The sequence below is a fragment of the Pholcus phalangioides genome, unplaced genomic scaffold (assembly GCF_987345545.1).
Source record: "Pholcus phalangioides strain wild (caught in Gottingen) unplaced genomic scaffold, Ppha-v1.0 ptg000037l_1, whole genome shotgun sequence".
Taxonomy (NCBI): domain Eukaryota; kingdom Metazoa; phylum Arthropoda; class Arachnida; order Araneae; family Pholcidae; genus Pholcus; species Pholcus phalangioides.
In genome coordinates this window covers 2,048,055-2,069,024 of record NW_028301624.1, presented here as the reverse complement: position 1 = coordinate 2,069,024, position 20,970 = coordinate 2,048,055, and the positions used below count along the sequence as shown (strand labels likewise).

Sequence of the window (20,970 nt, the reverse complement as noted above, 5' to 3'; positions counted from 1 at the left end):
CTGCGATTCCCAACTTCGAGGCGCAAATGTGGGCCGAGATCTCTTCGTTAAAAAATCTCGCCACACAGAGAGCAACAGGCTTACAACGATGCAATTATTCAATCAACGCACTTCAGTCATAGTTACACAAATCGATGGCAGATGGCATCACACTACACATAATAAGCATAACACAGAAACCATCTTCGCGTTAGGTTCACAACACGTAGACGCACGTTCCAACATGCACCAATTCTTTAGAGCGTCCACAGAGGAATATGAACGAAATGCACACGTGTGGTTTAGTAGTAGTAGTAGCTTCGAAACCAAACCCACTGAGCCTGCGTTTCATTAAGGGTCAATGAAGATTATTTGGTGAAACGGTCAGCAGCTCCGTGTATGAACATCGTGCCTTCGAGTCCACCTTGTACCCGGAGGTCACTGCGCATACAACGCAACAAAGCCTATCCGCATTGAGTTCGCACTTGCGCGGAAAATGTGACTGACTGGAAATCGATATTATAGAGAACTGTGTTTATTTGTCACACTATTCCTGTCACCAAATCAGTCGACGATAGATGACCAAATCACAAATATCGGTCCCCGTTAACACAAAGCAAAGTTGCTTCTTCGGGGAAAATAAATTTTCTTGTCAGGGATTTGAAACGAGAAAACATTATTTCATTACTAAATTGTTGTTATTATTACTAAGCCCGTTCTACAGGCTCTTTCTGCATTGTACCAAGGACAGAGCTTAATTCTAAGTACTCGCATATTGGCAGTACTTTCCCCGCAGAGACAGGCGCGAATCTATGGGGAAGGGGGATGGTGATCAGAGTGATCGATTCCCCCCCCCCTCCCAAGCGAAATTCGAATATGATAATATTGCATTTAATAAATCCGTAATTACTTGTATCAATATTTTTGATTAAATAACAGATTCTTCGACTAAAAAACGGAAAAAAAAAGTGGAGAAAGGGCCTCCGGGAAAAGTGTGATTTATTACCTAAAATTTTGAAATAAAATTCTGGAAAAAAAATTGCACGTGAAGATGAATATACTCTGCATCGTCTTGTGAAGAAATGAATGACTTCTCCACAAAAAATAATTTAAAATTTGGAAAAAAAAATTGGAAAAGTAAATATTAGCTGGAATTTAAGTTTTTTAATGCATTTTTTTAGTACCAAAAGTGCAAAAACATTTTGAAAATTCCAAAAAATCTGCAGGGGATAACGAAATTTGGCAATAAGATCAGGCCCGTCACTTCGGGAGGGGGGGATCAGGGAAGGGAATAGGCTTTAACAAAAATTTGAAAAATACAAAATTCGAAGCCACAACAGGCAAATTACCAATAAGAGTGGGCAAATGTATATTGAGTATATGCTTTTGCCTTCCCTGGACAGAGTTGAAATGACGGGCCTGAATAGAACACTAAAAGAGTGTTTAGCGATACAGCGTCATCTAGTGGATAATGAAATAGCAATTTTACGTAGAATTTTTTTCATTTATTTTGTTTAAAATTTCATATAAATTATGGTCAATGTAACTTTTTTTAATATAATTTTTATGATTTTAAATACGTTTGTGTGCGAGTTCGCTGATAGTTAGGTTGTTTAATTTTATAAAAAGGAAATGCTTTTATATAAATTTTTACTTTTAAATTATAATGCATGCTATGATATTTCTTTTGATAGTGTTCTCTAGCATTCGTGCCAGTAACTTTAACATTCGATTCTTACTTGATAGCTGTACATGGAGTTTCTTCAATCGATTGGCAGCAAAATGGCTGAAATTTATACATGCCTCCTATTTGTTGACAAGCCAGGCAGTGATGGTTATTAGCGGTTGCGTTTTTGGGTCGAAATGCCATGTATAAAGGAGAAATACTGTTGCGCATTTTTCAACAATGATGAAAAAATAAATTAGCAAACATTAAATGACATTTTCATACGATTGAAATACATGTAAATCATATAAATACAGCGTATTCCTTGTATTACAACACATCCCATATTTTTTTTTAATATTGAAAATATTTTTTTTTTTGTCCTGTAATACCATTCAGGTTGCCTTTATTTGCTTAATATAACTAACTCCTAAAAAAACAATTTTCCTTCAGATATATCAATGCTTGCCAATTAAAAAGTGAAATTTTTAATGATTAACCTCAATTTTCGGAGTTTGGGTCACCCGAGGTGCCTTTCAGAAAAATGTGTCACGTATTAGACGTAGGAAAACGATTACGCGGAATACCGCAGCGTGTAACGGGAGCTGTAGTCGTTTGGAAGGAAAAGACTGGATCAGTCTTTCGAAAGTGGGAGATATAGCCATGACCCCCCCCCCCATAAACAGGGCTGGACAAACCCCTGGCGCCAGGTCACCATGGTGACTAAAATAAATACAAATACAAGGCCACAACAGACAAAATGCCCAGCGAGATGACTGTGAAAAATATGCCATCCGTAACAAATATAAGGATGTCATATACTTCTAAAATGCAGCAAACCAATTAAAAATGCAATCATAAAAAACTAAAGATTATGTGTATACATGATAAAATATAATGCATTGCCCGTAAAATATACAGTATTTATGGTTGGCGTATAAAAATGGTATTAGTACCTAAAGTTTTCTTTATGTAGTTACTAAATTGCGGGCTGAGAGGAGCACAAAATATCAGGCTGACAGGGCTTCACCCGGGACGATTCTTATCATTTTTCTTATTTTTTTAACATTATAGAGTGGGGGGGGGCATGTGAAAAATCCAATCCTACTGAACCACAAATGCATCTCGTCCATATTCCTCTGCGGAACTTCTAACGAATTGGTACATGTTGGAATGCGCGTGTACCACAACGGTTTTTTGGGTAAGTTACTAACATTTTGTAGACATTCGGAACAAAAAACTTCACTGTATTCAATCAAGTTTGAATGCTTTTCCTCTATACTTCCGTCCATGGTGGATCTTTCGAGCATGATATAATTACGTACTTAATTAGATCTGATGAAATACGCGTGCATTAATTTGGCCTTAATTAGACTTAGATGCCAAACCGAAGAACGTGGCTCTTCCCACAAGGACACTCCTCGTAAAATTGCCATTTGTATTCATAATACAATTCGTTTCATCATTGATGCACACTGCCGTTAAACATGCAAAGCCTCAACACAGATGTCCAAAAAAAACAAATTGAGGGATTGACGTAATGTTCGTTCATCTGTTAATTCAGGAGAGAAAAGCTCTTGAGATTAGGAAAATATGTTTCCAGCAGCACATAAAATGAACGTGGAAACGTCGTTTGAACACTCTTCTTGTTTGGCGGCTAGAAAAAGGTAAGTCCAGGCGAACTTGGTTAATTCGAATTTTTGGATGATTCGAATTTTAGAAATTCCCCTTGAGTTTCCTATTCATTTTAATGTTGAAATTATTTGTTCAATTCGATTTTTTTTTACATGATGTTTTGGATAATTCGAAGTTTTGTTCAGATACGTCATTTGCAAAATGTCTCTTTTTTTTTGTTCAGAATCCCAGGCTAAATGCTAGTCAGCCTCTTCTTTATTCCGGGGTTTACTGATCTTTTCCACAATATATATAACACGTAGCTTATATTAAAAAATTACAAAAAAATCGCAAAAGAACCTAAACCATAATCTGTGTTGTAGCTGTAAGAAGCAATGCTTTCGTTATCAGTTTCACATACACACTGGTTTTTGTCTTCCCGTGGGCAGCTGGAGTTTTTATATGTTTTAGTTTATCTTTTTGACTCTATTAGCACCTGCCAATGTCGAATGCTACTACGCAAGAAATACGAAAGTTTGTATTTCTGCAAATAGCAATCAACTTCTCTATAGAGGGAATGTTTAAAAGCTGCAATGCTGTCCCAGTCAATGTAAATCCCAGTTACTTGTCTGGTAAATTTTGTTGGAGGTTCACGTCTATCTAGCATTATTGTCCGTTTATTTTGGAATATTAAAGTAGTATATCCACATTTTTCACCCTGTCCAACGGAGATTCATGCGATTGTTCATATATATAAGAAAATTTGTTTGGTTGACTTATTGGATGCGGTAACGAATGAAGTTAAATTGAATGTTTTCATGACGAGGACGAAAACGAATCTAAGAAAGTACGGAGGTGCCTATTCCAACACTTGCAAAAGCTTCAGACATGTTAAAAATATATATAAGGCTGTTTTGACCGCGAAAATCGAATCTTTCATTCTCTAAAAATTTAACTTAAAGATTTTGTCCAATGTTTAAGAGCATCCAAAAGAAAATGAAATACTTGTAGTTTTAGTGAATCGTTCACGCTTCGTAAAAGCACTAGTTGCAACAACGAGGAAACTGGCATAGTATCAATTATTCAATCAACACACTTCAGTTGTGGTTGAGTTTCGCCAACGCTTGGCGTTAAAAGTGACTACGCCGATTACACGCGCCAAGCGACCGGAAGAAGAAATATACAGTGGTTGCGAGTCGGTGTAAATAACATGATGATGTTTTTTCGTGTTGTGTGAATTTTTGTAAATAAATTAATTTGGTGATTGTTGACAAGTCGTCTTTTAATCAGAGTGGAGTCAGATGAGCGTTATCAAATCAACGCGGTCAGAATCCCAAATGTGGTGACCCACGCGTAATCGGCGTAGTCACTTTTAACGCCAAGCGTTGGCGAAACTCCGCCACACAGTCATAGTTAAACAAATTGATGGCACATGGATTGCTCACACTACACATAACAAGCATAACACAGAAACAAATTTCACCTTAGGTTCACAACACGTACACGCACATTCCAACATGCGCCAATTCTTTATAACGTCCACAGAGGAATATGAACGAGGTGCACGTGTGGTTTAGCAGTAGTAACGAAAACCATGCTCACTGAGCCAAAGTGGCAAGCGCGACTGAGAAGGGATGAAACAGCCCTCACTATATTCCCTGGAAGGAATATCAATTGCCATCATGATGCTATTAGACTGCAACAACTGATGCGTTTCATTAAAGTCAATGAAGATTCTTTGGTGCAACGGTCAGCGGCTCCGTGTATGAACATGGTGCCTTCGGGTCCACCTTGTATCCGCAGGTCGCTGTGCATACAACGCAACAAAGCCCATTCGCATTGAGTTAGCACTTGTGCGGAAAATCTGACTCACTGGAAATCGATATCAATACATTATCAAGACCTGCAAACCTGTTTGCGACGATATGAACTTGATTATTAATTCATTTATTGATTTGCTGTTGGCTTATTGCTGATTTTTATTGAATTATTACTGATTTTATGCATGTGGTTGGTTTCATTTGACACATTTTGTTTTGATTTAATTTTATTGGCTGGAACTCACTGGCGATGTGCACGCTTGCACCTGCCCATGTAATAAAAACTTGTATTTGCTGCCAGTGATGGCCGGCGATGCAATTTTAATATTCAATAAATCTACGGTGACAATCGAGTTCCCATGGGACAGTATGATAGAGCCTGGGTGTCTCTCGGTCGCGCGGGCTCCTGAGAGATGGATCGTACAAATACACTTTACAATCTGGTTATAAACCCATTTGTTTCGCCGTGGTTGCAGGGCGTCTTAGGGGCGGTTACGTGCGATAGAACCCAGACATTTTGGGACTTCCCTCTTGAGCCAGGATTTCATATAAAATATTTTTGGGGAGAAGTCGGCACCCAAAAAAAAACATTATTCTTGGATGCTCAAAGGAATGATAAAAGGTATTTAATGGGTGGTTCTCTCTCAAAATTCATGGGACAAACCTTAAGAGGTGCTATAAGCTAAGACACCTAAAAAGTGTTTCCGATCATAGAATATGCAGTCGAATTGCTACAAAAAGACTGTAAATTGTGTTTTTAGGGAGAGAAGTGCACAAGTTTTTCATCAAAACAAAATACCATATTTTCTGACGTATTTGCCGCAATTTCAACCATTCGAAGATGTATATGCACCTTCGGATTGAATTGGTGTTTGTATTTCATTGGTCCAAAAAACCATCAAGGTTATGCTGCGCCAAGCAATGATCAAGGCGGTATACAATGACTTGTGGTAAAATTTGCGTTCCTTAGGTTCCACCACGAGGAAGCCTACCCCATCACAATACCCTTCACCCTCTAATGGTTGATTACACTTACCGCAATTTAGAATCATCCTATATATATATAAAATTATGAACACACTAAACAAAAACCGATGAGATAGTGGATCAATGAGGGAAATAATTCTAAAATTAATAAGAGAAATAGTTCCAGAATTAATGATAATTCAGAATTTATGAAAGAAATGATTTCGGAATTAGTCAAAACTCAATAATTGAGGGACTCTTGGGCTCAGAACTCCTGCCTTAAATCATATAGATCAGTGGCCTTCAACCTTTCTGAAAACATGGCCCAGTTAAAATGTGTCTGAAAGAAATTGACGGAACACTTGTGTCCCGTATTACGGGGCATTCCTGTAATTTTCGTTGTTATGAATTTTTTTTTTATACATTTTTGACCCATTTCTATAACAATACTTATTTGAATTTTTAATATCTACCAAATTCATGAATATACCAGCGTCTTCATGATATAAATTATATTATGATAATTTATAGTAGCAAAAATATTATAAATGATATTCATCTCGTCGCTTACAACGTTTTTTCACGACGGCTTTTTGAAAAATGTTGTAAGCTGTGGATCCACTCTGTATATATGCTACTGCCAAAGCCCGAAGCTGCCAGCCTAGTTGGCCCGGCCAATATCCGAAATTCGGAATTTCGCCGAGCTTTAGCTAGACCCCCTATATATCGATTCGTATGATTCGGGGTCATCACCACGATGGCGTATTTTTTTGTTATAATTATGACCTCCAAACCAACCGTGGCCCCCGCTCTGTCCCCCTAGGGGATATAAGCTGGTTCGTCTCAGGAGACGTGGGCCATGGTGGAAAATCCGACATCCAAGACCGGCAAACCACCCGCAGCAGGCCGGACAGCCCCAAGCCAAGCCAACCAACAGCAAGACTACTTCCACAATTCCCGAATTTCAGACGTTGGCCGGGTCAAAAATAAATATCGAATTCGGACCTTTTCATTTTGGAAAATCTCTCGTAACCCCCCCCACCCCCAACTTCATTAACGCGATATCTCCAGTGGGTTGCGACCCACAATTTGGGAACCACTGGCTTATATTCGATTCAACTCTTGGGACGGGGGCGAACGTCACCACCCATGGATCCACGCTTGACTGCAGGGAACAAGCATGCTTACCCAGTAATCCAGTTCGGCGTCCTGTTGTGGACATTGAACTCTTGGCACGAAATTCCTCAAGAACCCTCTTCGTTTCCTTCCACGTAAAGGGCCTCTCAATGGCTCTGGCATTTTTTTTCTTTTGCTGTAGAAACAATTCAAAATTAATCACTTGGCCATCTGTTCAAGGTCAGGGGAGAGAAGCCATCTTAATTTATTTCTAACCGCATACGGAATGGGGATTATCTAAGCCCACACAACATATATTATTTAAGATTAAGGTCCTCTACGTAAGAGATAAGATGGATGACTCTCGGGGATGACTTTCTCTCTTCCTGGGAGGTTAATGAGGGTCTCGTGAAAGGATCAGGGTCACGCTGTAACATACATTCAGCTGATGTTGCGCAAGTGCGACGCTGATTCTCGAACAGCTTGACTTACCTATCGGGTTATTGACTTTTATTTAGCTTGTCGAGTTTTTTTTTATACGCGGTTCTTTTTCTCTCTCCCATCGAATTAAGTGTTCGGCATCCGAGAAATTTTCGTGTGGTTCCGTGATCCAGTTACGGGTAGAAGAAAAAGAAGTGGGTCATTAAGATTTTAATGACTGTTATTATCATGGTTGTTATTGAGTTACAGCATTGTTTGCATTGTTGAGATGATGTGCAGTATCATCATGAGAAGCGTATTGCTCTTTTAATGAGGAAACATATATACTGAATGAAATTTGTTGACTGAAGGGATGGTCACTGGGTTAGGTTTGTTTTTTTTCTTCAGGTACTACGTCGCTCTAACGTTGCGAAATTGTACTTATTTTAACAATTTGAATCAAATTTTTTAAACAGGGGGGACCTCGATAGTGGATAACTCAACACCCGGTAACTTTTGACATTTATTATCCTCATGGTTGGCACAGTACTAGATTCATTTGGGGAGGAAACCCCTGTAACTCGACACACGATTATCATATCCCGCTTAAGTCGGCTGCGATCTGCGCTACGTACTGCGTCATCAAATTTGATACAGTCGAATCCCGTTTTGACGAGTACCGTTATAGCGAAAATCTCGTTTTAACGATCACTTTTCTAATCCCCCAAATATGCTTACATGGGAACAATGTAGGTAACCTGGAGTTCCTTTATAACGAAATTTCTTTTTAACGAAGTGATTCCTCCGGTCTCTTAATAGTCCGTTATAACGGGATTCGACTGTATACAGAAATTGCCCATTTGTTGATCAATTCACAAAATTGCTCACTTGAGAAGTTTCTAATCAAAAGGGAACATTTCCACTTTTGCTAAATGTACAGTAGCAGTTACAAAAGTAGAAAGTGGCCCAACAGGTAGCAAGCATGTAGAGATGGTGGAAGAATATTTAAATACTGCGTTTCTTGAATCAACATTTAAGGGAGTCATTTACATTTGAATTTCGGAAATGTTCCGTTTTGAAAGAAAATTAGTGGAAATGTTACCTTTTTTGAGCTGCTCAAGTCTAAAAAATTGGAAATTTTCACGTCACCTGTTGATTCCAGAAGGTTTTAAGTACTCCAGGAAGGATGAAATTAAATTTACGCAGAAATTTCATTTTCTCTCATTTTCCTACAGTTAGCAAAGAAAAAAAAATGCCTTACCTTTTTGTTGTATCGGACCACTGGAATAATATATATGTTGCGGTAAAACCTTACCAAGTCGAGTTGGTAAAAGCCCGAAAAACGCTTGTAAACGTATACATTTCGGACTTTTACCAAGCACTTCGGTAAAATACAAGGATGACGTCACTTTTCGCTACCATACGAAGGTTTTTAACAACTGGCTGTTGCGAAGATATATTTTGGAAAGAGAGAAAATTCAACTGCCCCCTGCAGGGAATCGGGTGAACGCCCTAGACCACTAGACTACAGAGGCACCGAATCTCTCAATCTTTCTTTGGAGCTCGTGTACACTGAAAGGGACCGTAAATGGACGGCCGGACCAGATTCAGGCCAAGCTCACAACTGCTGACTGCTGAAAAGCTGAAATTTAGCAACGTTCATGAAAATTAGTAAAATTGCGAATTTTTTAATTTTTATAAATTTGGAAGCTTGTCATTTAGTAATCACAACGGTCTTGATGCTAATTAGGATTACCGGATATATTACTATTAGGATTTACCGGTAAAACCTCTTCGGGCTTTTTACCGTAACATATATATGTACAGGGTGATTATAAAAAAAACTATCCCGACATATGGGCCCCTAACTATCATACAATTCACAGAAACTGAATGAAATTTTGGCATAAGGTATTTTGAGGTATGCGCTCAAGAATGATATGGAAAACAAGTGTCACTCTAACAGTTACGGTTACAGTGAGAAAATTTCGAAAATATCAAATGGCAACACCAAGTTTTTTGTATTGGAATGTGATCTCCATTGTGAAAAACCCTAAATAGCGTTCGAACGGCAACTGTAGCATGAAAATCACCGGCGGTAGATAGGCTAAAAGTGAGGACAACCAATAAGGACAGAGAAGCAGCATAACATAAAGCATTTTATTGTGTTTTCCACATGACCGTGTGGAGGACTAATCAGGCTGGGATCTCAGCCGAAGAAACGGTGTGACGAATGAAACGAACATTAATGCTCTGGTGCACGGCAAAGTCCTTTTTCCTTGCCTAGCTCCGGGGATTTTCGTGCTACAGGTGCCATTCCAACGCTATTTAGTGTTTTTCAGTATGGAGATCGCATTCCAATACAAAAAACTTGGTGTTGCCATTTGATATTTTCGAAATTTTCTCACTGCAACCGTAACTGTTAGAGTGACACTGTTGTTTTCCATATCATTCTTGAGCGCATACATCAAAATACCTTATGCCAAAATTTCATTCAGTTTCTGTGAATGGTATGATAGTTAGGGGCCCATATGTCGGGATAGTTTTTTTATAATCACCCCGTATATAATTATCTAGATTTAACCCAGGTTCCAAGTGGTTCAATACACATTATTGGAATAAGAAACGATGACTCATGAAAGAACGAATCATGTTACTGTTAAATTTCAATAATATTTAATCAAACAAAAAAATCATGTAAACAGTCCCCATTTCACAAACACACAAATATCAAATTATTTAAATAATTATCGATACAAAAATTCAAAACAATATATTGTATAAATTTAAAATTCAGGTGTAAAATAAATCCGAAATTCGATGTTGGAATTCATTGACGTTAAATAGGGGGGAAAAAATCTCATTAGATGCTAAATTATCTTATCGCCTTAAATAGTTTCCCTATTTTATGTTTCCCATATCTCCATATTACAATTGAAAACGTGGTAAGAACTTCTTTCCTACCTTTTTCTCCATCCTCATCTGCGTCGGATGATCCCCCCCCCCCACTTTCGATGGAAATATTCATTCAATTTCTGCAAAACAGAGCTCCTAGAACTAATTCATTTTCTACTTGGTTCTTAGCTTCCATTTGTCAATCTGCCTTGAATTTTTCGAAAATTCCAAAAAGTAAAGTTTTGCGGAGCACCAGCCCCCCCTTTTTCCCCATTGGTAGTCCGGTTTGAAAGAAAAGATCCTTCTATCGGCTGATGAGGATTACGTAGATACAAATTAGTATTGAAATTAACATCATTGGTCAGGTTCACCCCATACGATCTGTGATGCATATATGGGAGGAAAAATCGGTGCATCTCGGAATGTGGGTTCTGAGTGTATGTGTGACCCCGTGCCACCCGGGTGCCTCAAGAGAAACGGGGCCTCAGAAAAACAAGAAGTAGTTGAATTTTTTGAAAATTTTCCAGGTAGGAGCTCAGAAAAATCACTTGGCCCAGGGACCCATGATGCTCTTAAGACGGCCCTGGTGTGACCCTAACGTATTTTTGTTGTCAGAATTGCGACTTCATTCTTGCTGAGTTCGAGATTGCTTTGGAAGTGTGTGACGCAAACGCCATCCCGGTAGCGGCTCTGTGGATGGCGTTTGCGTACATATGTTCCTGTGTGATTTTGGGTTGTTATCGTAGAACTAAATTGCCCTTTCAGTTTGGAGATGTTTTTCTGAAGCACCCTGTATAGGAACAAACGTAAACGGTTTTGATAAAATAACACCTCGCTTATATACTTGACAGCCGCCGAAGTCGACACGTTTCTCGATCCGCTTGGGGATGCCGAGTTATCGAGGCTCCACAGTAAAATAAATCTGATCAGGTTTACGATTATCTGTGAGCAGTTTCTTTACTTTCGATACATAAGAATAGTTTTTCGCTTAAATAGATGGCTTCCCCGAGCCCTGAAACTCGGAAGCAACTACCAGAATATGTTCAGTAGCAGTCATTAGGATTCTACAGAAGTAGACCTTGGGCCTAGCACTTCGGGTGGACCTCACAGACGTGACGAAATTAAGAATTGCCCTTTCTCCAATCTTGAGTCACGTAAACGGTTTCACTGCTCCTAGTGGGTGGTGTCATGGCAGGGCCGTAGCCAGAAATTTCATTCGGAAGGGAACCACTTGTATTTCGAGGAAGGGCTGTGAATAGATTTGGCCAAAGTGATAAAATAATAGATTTGGCAATGTTTCCCCGTTTTTTCAGTGTTTTGTTCACATTTCGTGGGGGAGACACGAACTCCCCCCCCCCCCCCAAGTCCACCCCTCTTGCTACGGCCTTGTGCCATGGTTGAAATTTTTCTTCTTTGTGATAAAAAAAAAGCGAGGTTACCTTCTGTAAACTCGGGCAAGCTGAGCTCAGCTGAAGAATGAATACGGAAATAGGAAATAATGTTCTGCAAAAATTGCAGCGATTGAGCATTTAACGTTTTTCGGGATTCATTTTAGGAGGCTGGGAAGCCTAAAAAAAAGTTCCTTGAGGCCTCGTGGACTTTGATAATAAACTTTTAAGTAGTGTGAAGTTTTAAAACTTTGCCCTTGGTTAGTATTTACCAATGCGGGCAATATCTCTCCCTTGAAGGCGGGGGGGGGGGGGTTTGGAATGGTCCAGAGAGGGACGGTAGATGCTATGGGTTCAGCACAGGATCCTAATGATTGGCTCGAGTTGGGACGATAAGAAAAAAAATGGAATGCATGTATTATGGAACAAAAAGTTTGGGAAACGGTGCCCTAGATGAAGTACATGCGTTTCCTCTTCTTGGCCCCCTCTTACTTTTCATCAAGGATGAATTGAGCATTCTAGAGGGTGCCACCGCAGTTGCTCCAAAATCGAACATCGGTTCCGAACCTTCCGAATTCTCTCTCTAATCTCATTCTTAAATGTGCTGAGAACGTAAAAAAATTTGAACGTAAAAAAGTTTTAACTATTCAGTGCACGATGACCGAAAAAAACCTCACACCAAAGCAACGTACAGTGTAGCCCGCTTATAACGTGTTTCAAAAAACCGTCACATACAAAAGGCTATAAGCGGGATCGACTGTGTGTTGCACGTATTTCTACTGGTTACAATTCGCTGACCACTCATTTTTTCCTCGATTTCGTTATTTCTTCAATGAGGTTTTACTTTTTTTCATTCAGTGAAAGCAAAACTCGCTATCCTATCAGTCTCTGGTATAACCCATCACGGATTTTATCGCATTAGAAAGTATGTGAAGTGACGTGTTTCCACGAGATATTTGAGAATTCTCTGAATATAGATAATTTAAACAAAAAGGGAACACGGGTTATCAAATTAACATGATCATATAATGATTGCTCGGTTTTCAGTTACACATAGCAGTGTTCTTTTCTCGTTTTAAACTCACTGTGAGTGCAATGTTTCCTATGAGACCACCCCGCACAGTGATTAGTAGATAGACTAAACAATCGACTAGTTTCTACACTCTTCGTATTCAAAGTATTTGTGTTTCGTTTTGTCGTCTTTTTTTTACCCCATGGATACTGTCACTTTTAGGAAAACGATACAAGTCTCCAATTACCAGAGGTGTTTTTTAAGGGCTGGCCCGAATCTCTTTTGTTCAGTATCGTTATTTTACTATCGTCAACTTGATTAATCTCTCATCCCTCTTTGATACCTCTTGGATAACTACCAGGTATGAAGTATCCATCTTATTATTGGTTTTTGCATGACAGGTATTTGAAGAAGTCTGTGATATGATGTGATTCTTTGTAAATTACGATAACTATAGTGGGATTAATCGAGAAGCTAACCATATACTTAGATAAGACAACCATAGTCTCTTTTATGGGCAGTGCACTGTATAGTATTAATTATTAGTATTTTCTTTCGTGATATATGCTTTTACATTAGGTTGCTTTATTTCGGTTATGCAGCGGATTCCCTAAAACGTGGCCAAATCACCGGAACGAGCATTTTCATATGTAACATGAGGTAGGGGTCAGTGATTATAAGGTCGTGTCAACAATTTGATCAAGACCCCTGCTCCACTGTTACCAGTGGCGTATTTACGGGGGGGGGGGGGCTTAGCGGGCTATAGCCTACAGGGTCAATTTCACGGGAAAAATATTAAGCGTTCATCGGAGAGTTTCGGGTCCCTCCCATTCGCTAGGCCGTGGTCGAATCTATAGGGACAGGCGTTGGTCTCGTCTTCCTGTCAACGTCAGCACTTATTGTGGACCGACTATGGTTTTAATGACACTTCCTGATGATGACGATAATAAAGATAATAAACCAGGGCAAACAAACGTTCTTGCTTGCCTTTCCCTTGCAAACTATTTTTCAATGCACTTCAAATATCCAGGTGCAGACAAATTTTATTCAGATCTTTCACTCGGATATCATCGGGCCCGGGTGCTGAGCCATAGGGCAGCGGGGCACCCCGGACATACCCCGAGCCAACCGAATCATCCCACATGTCGACAGATATTACCATATGTAAAATAATAACAAATGCTTCATATACCGTGAAACCTCGATATAACGGTACTCTGTGGATCGAGAAGAAATATCATTGTGGAAGGGTTATCGTTATATTGAGCGGCAGCAGTTTAACATGTGCTTGAAAACGCTTATGACCGAGAATTTTTATCAAATTCTGAAGTCCTCACACTTTCCCAAGGAGAAGCAACCCAATATGCGACACCTCCCCCCCCCCCCCTTAGTCTCGTCGAAAATGGGTGTTATATTGGAAGGTGGTTATCTCGAAATGGAAAACATACAGGTTATTCGTTATAAGAAACATTTGGGACTTATCCTACCGGTCATCGTAATAGAATGGTCGCTGTAACGTGAGGTCGTTATAACGAGCGTCGACTGTATTTGACATCCCATTTTTATGGGCATCTTGATTTCAGCCACCTCGCTGGGCAATATACTTGTTGTAGCCTCTGTATTTGTATTTGTAAAGGTTTTTCCTCTCATTATTTTTGCCTCTCAGATTTCTTGCATCTCATGGGTTTTGCATTTTGGGTTTAGCATTATGTTCTGAACAATCGCAAAAGCAAGCGATTCTCCAATCACGGTTTGAGTTCGAGATCTGAGGATCCTTTCGGAGCCTTGGTCTTTTTAATAAGTTTCTAACATGCTGTTTCCTATCAAATCTTCAAAAAGCAACGATCTGATTTCTCTAATAATGTAGTAATTTCAAACAGCGCATACGGTATTTAGGATAGTAATACAGTTACGGTCATTTGAATAGTAATACAGTTTTCAATTTTTGCCCTGCTAGTTTAATTTCAGACAATGAGGAATGGAGGGGAAGATCTGGTCTAAAATATAATTTCAATGATCCAAGGAAAAAAAATTGAGTTTCCATTTGTGACTGTCTACCAGAGGTCTCCAATGCATGATCCGTGGGCCACTTTTGGCCCTCCGAGCTCTTTCGTAACATTTGAATTTCAAATTTCAGTGATAAACAGGCTGTGTTAACGGGTGAAGGCACCTGGACGACACTATGATCAAACAATGAGGTCCTGCCTGAAGTATAACTTCAAATATGATGATCCAGCCAAGAATAAAACTTACACAATAATTTGGTCTAGAAAAATAATTCAAACAGTGATCCCGCCTGAAATATAATTTTAAACATGATCCGCGGTCTAGAGCCAAATTCAATATAGTTCCAAGTAATACAAGGCCACAGCAGGCAAAATGCCCATCGAGGTGGCTGAGAAAAGATGTCAATAACAAATATGACCATAATGACCCGGTCTGAAATAAAATTCAGGCAATTTTATTGCAAACATTGGTCTGCAATAAAATTTAAACAATATCCGGGGTCTACAATATACAGCCGAATCCCGTTTTAACGAATACCGTTATAGCGAAAAATCTCGTTTTAACGAATGGTTTTCGAATCCCTCTAATAAGTCTACATGGGAACAATGCAAACAATCTGAAATTCCTTTATACGAAATTTCGTTATAACGAAGTGTTTTCTCCGGTTTTTTGGAGTTCGTTATAACGGGATTCGGCTGCATATAATTTCAAGCAATATTCCTGTCTGTAATGCAGGGTGTCCCAGAAATTCGACAAATGCGTAGTTTAAAAATTCATAAAAATTGAAGGAATTTATAAATTTGAATGCAGTTTGAGAAAAAGTTATTTTTACGAAGTGTGGGCTTTTTTTTTGTTGGTAGAGAAAAAAATAATTATTGGTTGAATGTATTCTTGTCAATAGGGAGAGCTACATGAAAGCAAATCACTGGAAATATGATAACAACATGCGAGAAGTGGAGTCCTATAAAATGCAAGGTGTACGATTAACAGTTTATTTCTGAATTTTTCTGTTACTGGCGCTTACATAAAAAGTTTTCATTCTGACGTTGACATTTGTGGATGTAACGCTATTGGTGAAGTTGTTTTACGTCAGCCGCGAATCGCCGGCGGAAGTTTTATGAATGTTTCAGACACCGAAGAGATTGAAGAAAGATTCCGGTCCAATCACTCCTGGCGGACTGACATGCATCGCCCTCTATCGACAAAAATCTACACTCCATTTCCCCTACCCCAACTGGAAAAAATCCCCCTTTTGCGAATAACTTTTCGCAAACCTTCAACTTTTTATGAATTTTTAAACTGCTCTGAGATGTAATTACGAATTTATAGGACACCCTGTATAATTCAGACATATGATCCAGTCTAGAAATTAAAATTCCAATAACGGCCCGCTTTACGATAACAGAGAGGTTGAGAAATTTAAAAGTTTCAAACAACACAAACGAACATCATTTCGAACAATATCTCTTTGAATTCAGAGAACTTCAAACACCGACCCCGTTTCAAGAACAGAATTTCAAACAATGGCCCGGTCAACAATAGAACTTTTAAACAGCGATGGTTCAGATTTTCATCCGAAGAACAATTAAATTTCCAGAAACTAACCACGATTAACATAAACTTTTGAACTTTGCCCATCCATTTTTTTTTTCTATCTATCTCTGACGGCCATCAACCATCTTCACATATCTATCAATCAAACTAGTTTCCATTTTAATTGTTATTCCTTAAAAATAGATGAGTAATTGTCCATTGTTACACATTCTTATACAATTCACGTCCAACAATGTCACAGAAACACAAAAAATAATAATAATTTACGAAAGAACATTTTCTTCCGGTAAAAATCCCGACGTCGAAATGAAAGTGAAATGTGACCCGTTGACACAGCCTGATTATTATTATTATTATTATTGCTATTATTATTATTATTCTCAACGGTAGCTCGCTCATTCACTATCTAGAGACAAGAATGCTTTGCAGTGAATTGTTGATGTCGGTGATGTTCCAGAGAGAAGATTGAGAACAATGGCTGTTTCTTTTTGAGAATTTGTTTCCGGATTGGTGTCGAATTTAGACATCTTTTCAATTTTTTGTTTCTTTTAAATGTTTTTCCGGTTCAAGTGAAGCGCATTGACAAGTCACAATTGTTTAATAGTACATATACATTCGAGGATGAATGAAATTGACAGGTTTTTTTTAAACCTTCATTTGGAATCCCTGAATGCGGAAACACACAGGCTTTCACTTGCCCGGTTTCATTTGTGCCTTAATGGTTGTGGCGGCATTTACTACTAATGGGTTTCGTCAATGAAAATTACGTGACACCTTTTCCCGTTTTATTTTTTGTTGGTCTGGCGTAGTTCAATGACTGTCTTAAGACCTAGGAAAAGGTTGGAAGGAATGTTAGGCTATTTAATGTGTGTGTGTGCACTGATTCGACCAAAATGCAGGGGTTTTTTTTTTGTGGGAGACATTGTGTAATTTGAAAATATTGTGGTAGTGCCCATTGAATTTATGTATGTAGTTATTAATTTAGTTTTTTGTGATCGTATAGTGAGGACTAAATGCATAATATACATCTGCACAGGAACGTCATTTAGGGGGGGGGGGGGGCATGGGGGGCCGTTGCCCCCCCCCCGGCTTTTGAAAATACACTACAAATTTTATATATATATATGCATACCTTTAGTACATGCTCTTTGCCCCCCCCCCCGGAAAAAGTTGAAATGACGGCCTTGCATAATTCGTACATAGTTTGAAAATTCATAAAAATTGAGGAAATTGGTATACAGTTTACATCGCTCAGTCATATATCAACGATTCCAGAACGCAATATCTAACGTATTTAATATTTAATTACAATGACCATAATACCTAAGATTTTTACTTTTTATTGGGGAAATTAGCGTCCTCTATTGGTTAAACAGAGAACAAAAATAAAATAATAAAATGTACGTATTGAAGACAACTTGAATATTTAGAAGCCAGTACCTACTCTCAAATGTATTTATCTTAACTTGGCAACATATATTTGACATCGATTTCACATTTTTTATACAATTAAAAACAAAATGTGACGTTATGGGCCGTCCTTAATGCGTGCGGGGGGGGGGGGTCTATTTCAAAATCCTAAAGAAATTGCCTTTAGTGTGTGAAAACGAAATTGCCATTGCAAAACAAAATGAAATAATGATGAAATGGGGAAAAAGAATTTGGAATGAACCGTAAGAGATATTAAAACCCCCGTCCCTGCAAACATCGTTCGCCATACGGGGTTCCCCGAAGGGAAAATTTATTTTCTCCACAAAAAAAAAAAAAAAAAAAAAAAATCAACTTTATATGTTACCCCAGGGAGCAACCATTAACAACTCGCACGCAGCAATTTAGTGCCCCTGGGGTTTATAATAATTACCTCACTTAAGTATTACATTTTACATAGTAATTTTTTATCACACATTCACATATCATCATATGAGTACCGTAACCTTCGATGATTTCACGGCCACTGTTGGACTTGGGGCCCGGCGCCCCGCAGGCTTAGTCGCTCATATACCACTGCATAGATAGCAATCTCTACTGCCATCATGGAAGCAGATTTGATTAATTCCCCGCCCCAGTGGTCATTTACCCGCGGATTTCTCGATATAACGGGCCCCACTGTAGATGCCAACCAAGGATGAAGGCGAAACATCTGGGAATCGAAAATTTCTTAATAGACAATGACTCTTTAGCACGGAATCGTCATCATCCTACGACAAATGCTGCGCATTTCTTAACTTTTTTTTAATTAATTGAAATTTAGCCACTGCTTCACTTGCCAATTACGTTTTCTCTTTTCATTTTACAGGATTCCAGAGATTTCTATCCCCCCCCCCCCCATAGGAGACCGAAAAATCTAGAAGATAATGTGGTGCAGGGCCCCGAAAACGGTTCTACTCGTCGTGGCGGCTCTTGTCGTTTCCGTAAACTGCGACATATTCTCGTCGACGGCACATCTCCAGAACCTGCTGTACCTCGAGCGCCACATGGTGACGATTCTGCACGATTACGTGGACAAGACGGAACAGAAAATTTGTAACGTCAGGAGGTGAGTGACATGTGGTCATCCCCCACTTCGCACCCACTAAATTTAGAAAATAAAACGCAGTCATTCGCTAGTCGAGGTCACTAATCAGACCGCGACGAGATAAATCTATGGCTTCACGCTCGGAGAGAATTCAGATCTTTTTTTAGTTTTCAATGTTATTTATGTTATATATTGCTATTATTTGCATTACGCCTGTCACGTGACAACAAACCATCAACTTCGCTTTCATTTCGACTCATTCTGATGAAATTTGTTTATTTGCGTAGATACCCGATAAGGCTAGATGACTGCGCGCGTGTACCCATAGTTCCCTTTTCCTACACGGATGAAAACTTTATTTATCTACGACGAAAAGTTCCCAAGCTTTCCATGCTTCAAGCCTCCACCAGGAAATGCGTTATCGGGCTCACGTACAGTGACGTTACGTTTTATATACAGGGTGTCCTGTAAATGCTAGCACGCTTTTATCTCATCAACCGTCCATGTTAGAGGTATGGTTTCCATTTAAAAAATGCTCAACAGGCGTTCAGATATTACCCTGTACCAGTTTTGAGAGTGAAAGTACAGTGTGTGACAAAATAAAAAAATCTAAATTTTTATACGGTCCCCTTGTCCTCTAACTTCCAATTAGATAATCTTTACCCTGCCTCTCCTGATGCCAACAACAACAATAAAATTCCATGTGTCTAAGTTCAAAATTTACAGAGATATTCGAAAAGCAGAGGAAATTCTGGAAAGAACAGCGTTAAATGCGGGTAAAACGGGTTTTCCTCCTTTAACGCTGTTCTTTCCCGAATTTAATCCGTTTTTCGAATTTGAATATCTCAGCGGCTATTGCACTTGGAAACATGGTTTTTTTTTTTTTTTTTGGCATCAGGAAAGGCAGGGCAATGATTTTATAACTGGAAGTTAGAGGACAAGGGGACCGTATAAAAACTTAGATTTTTTTTATTTTGCTACACGCTGTATTTTCAGCCTGAAAACTGGTACAGGGTAATATTTAAACGCCTGTTGAGCACTTTTTAAACTGGAATCATACCTCTACGATGGACGGTTGATGAGATATAGGCCGTGCTAGTACTTACAGGACACCCTGTATAGAAATGTGTTAAGGAAGCTTGTGTACCCACATAAATGCGTGATAGGCGTACGTTACGTTCCGCTAAAAATGAGCAGGAGGCTTGAATGTCAGTAGCAGGCAAGTGTAGTAGGCCTGAATATCCCTAGATTTGCTAGGAGCCTTCTGTATCACTAGATTTGCTAGGAGCCTTCTGTATCACTAGATTTGCTAGGAGCCTTCTGTATCACTAGATTTGCTAGGAGCCTTCTGTATCACTAGATTTGCTAGGAGCCTTCTGTATCACTAGATTTGCTAGGAGCCTTCTGTATCACTAGATTTGCTAGGAGCCTTCTGTATCACTAGATTTGCTAGGAGCCTTCTGTATCACTAGATTTGCTAGGAGCCTTCTGTATCACTAGATTTGCTAGGAGCCTTCTGTATCACTAGATTTGCTAGGAGCCTTCTGTATCACTAGATTTGCTAGGAGCCTTCTGTATCACTAGAAATGCCTAAGAAGCATGCGCTACATAATTTTTTGTGACTCTAAACGTGGGCAGTAAGCTTGAATATCCCTAGAAATGCGTAAGATGTATCTATTACGGTCGCAATGCGCATGTGGTTTGAATGTACCTAGAACTGAATAAGAGAGGCACGTTATACGGGCCTGTATAAATGGTCACTAGATTTGTCCCTAGAAATGCAAAGTCGATTTGAATGTTCCTAGAAATGTACAATAGGTAGGAATGCTTTTAGAAACGTGCAAGGAGGCTTGAATGTGGAAATGCGAAAGAATCGTCCATTACGAGCCTTTGCCTACGCACAGGAGGTATGAAAGTCCCTAGAAATGTGCAGAGGCTTTCGTTGCGTACTTGAGGAAGTTATGTAACACTCGAGAAGCATCCGCTACGAATCTCTATAAATGCACAGGAGGTATCCG

General features: G+C 39.1%; 1 protein-coding gene across 1 annotated transcript in view; it reads left to right on the top strand.

Annotated features, from left to right (window-relative positions):
* LOC149065889 (prolyl 4-hydroxylase subunit alpha-2-like) overlaps window positions 1-20,970 on the top strand; it is a 66,057-nt gene that overhangs the window by 20,087 nt on the left and 25,000 nt on the right. The window contains exon 2 of the mRNA XM_089253335.1: window positions 18,734-18,973. Within this exon, the coding sequence (XP_089109461.1) occupies window positions 18,792-18,973 (182 nt within the window). The 5' untranslated portion in view covers window positions 18,734-18,791. The remainder of the gene's footprint in view (window positions 1-18,733; window positions 18,974-20,970) is intronic.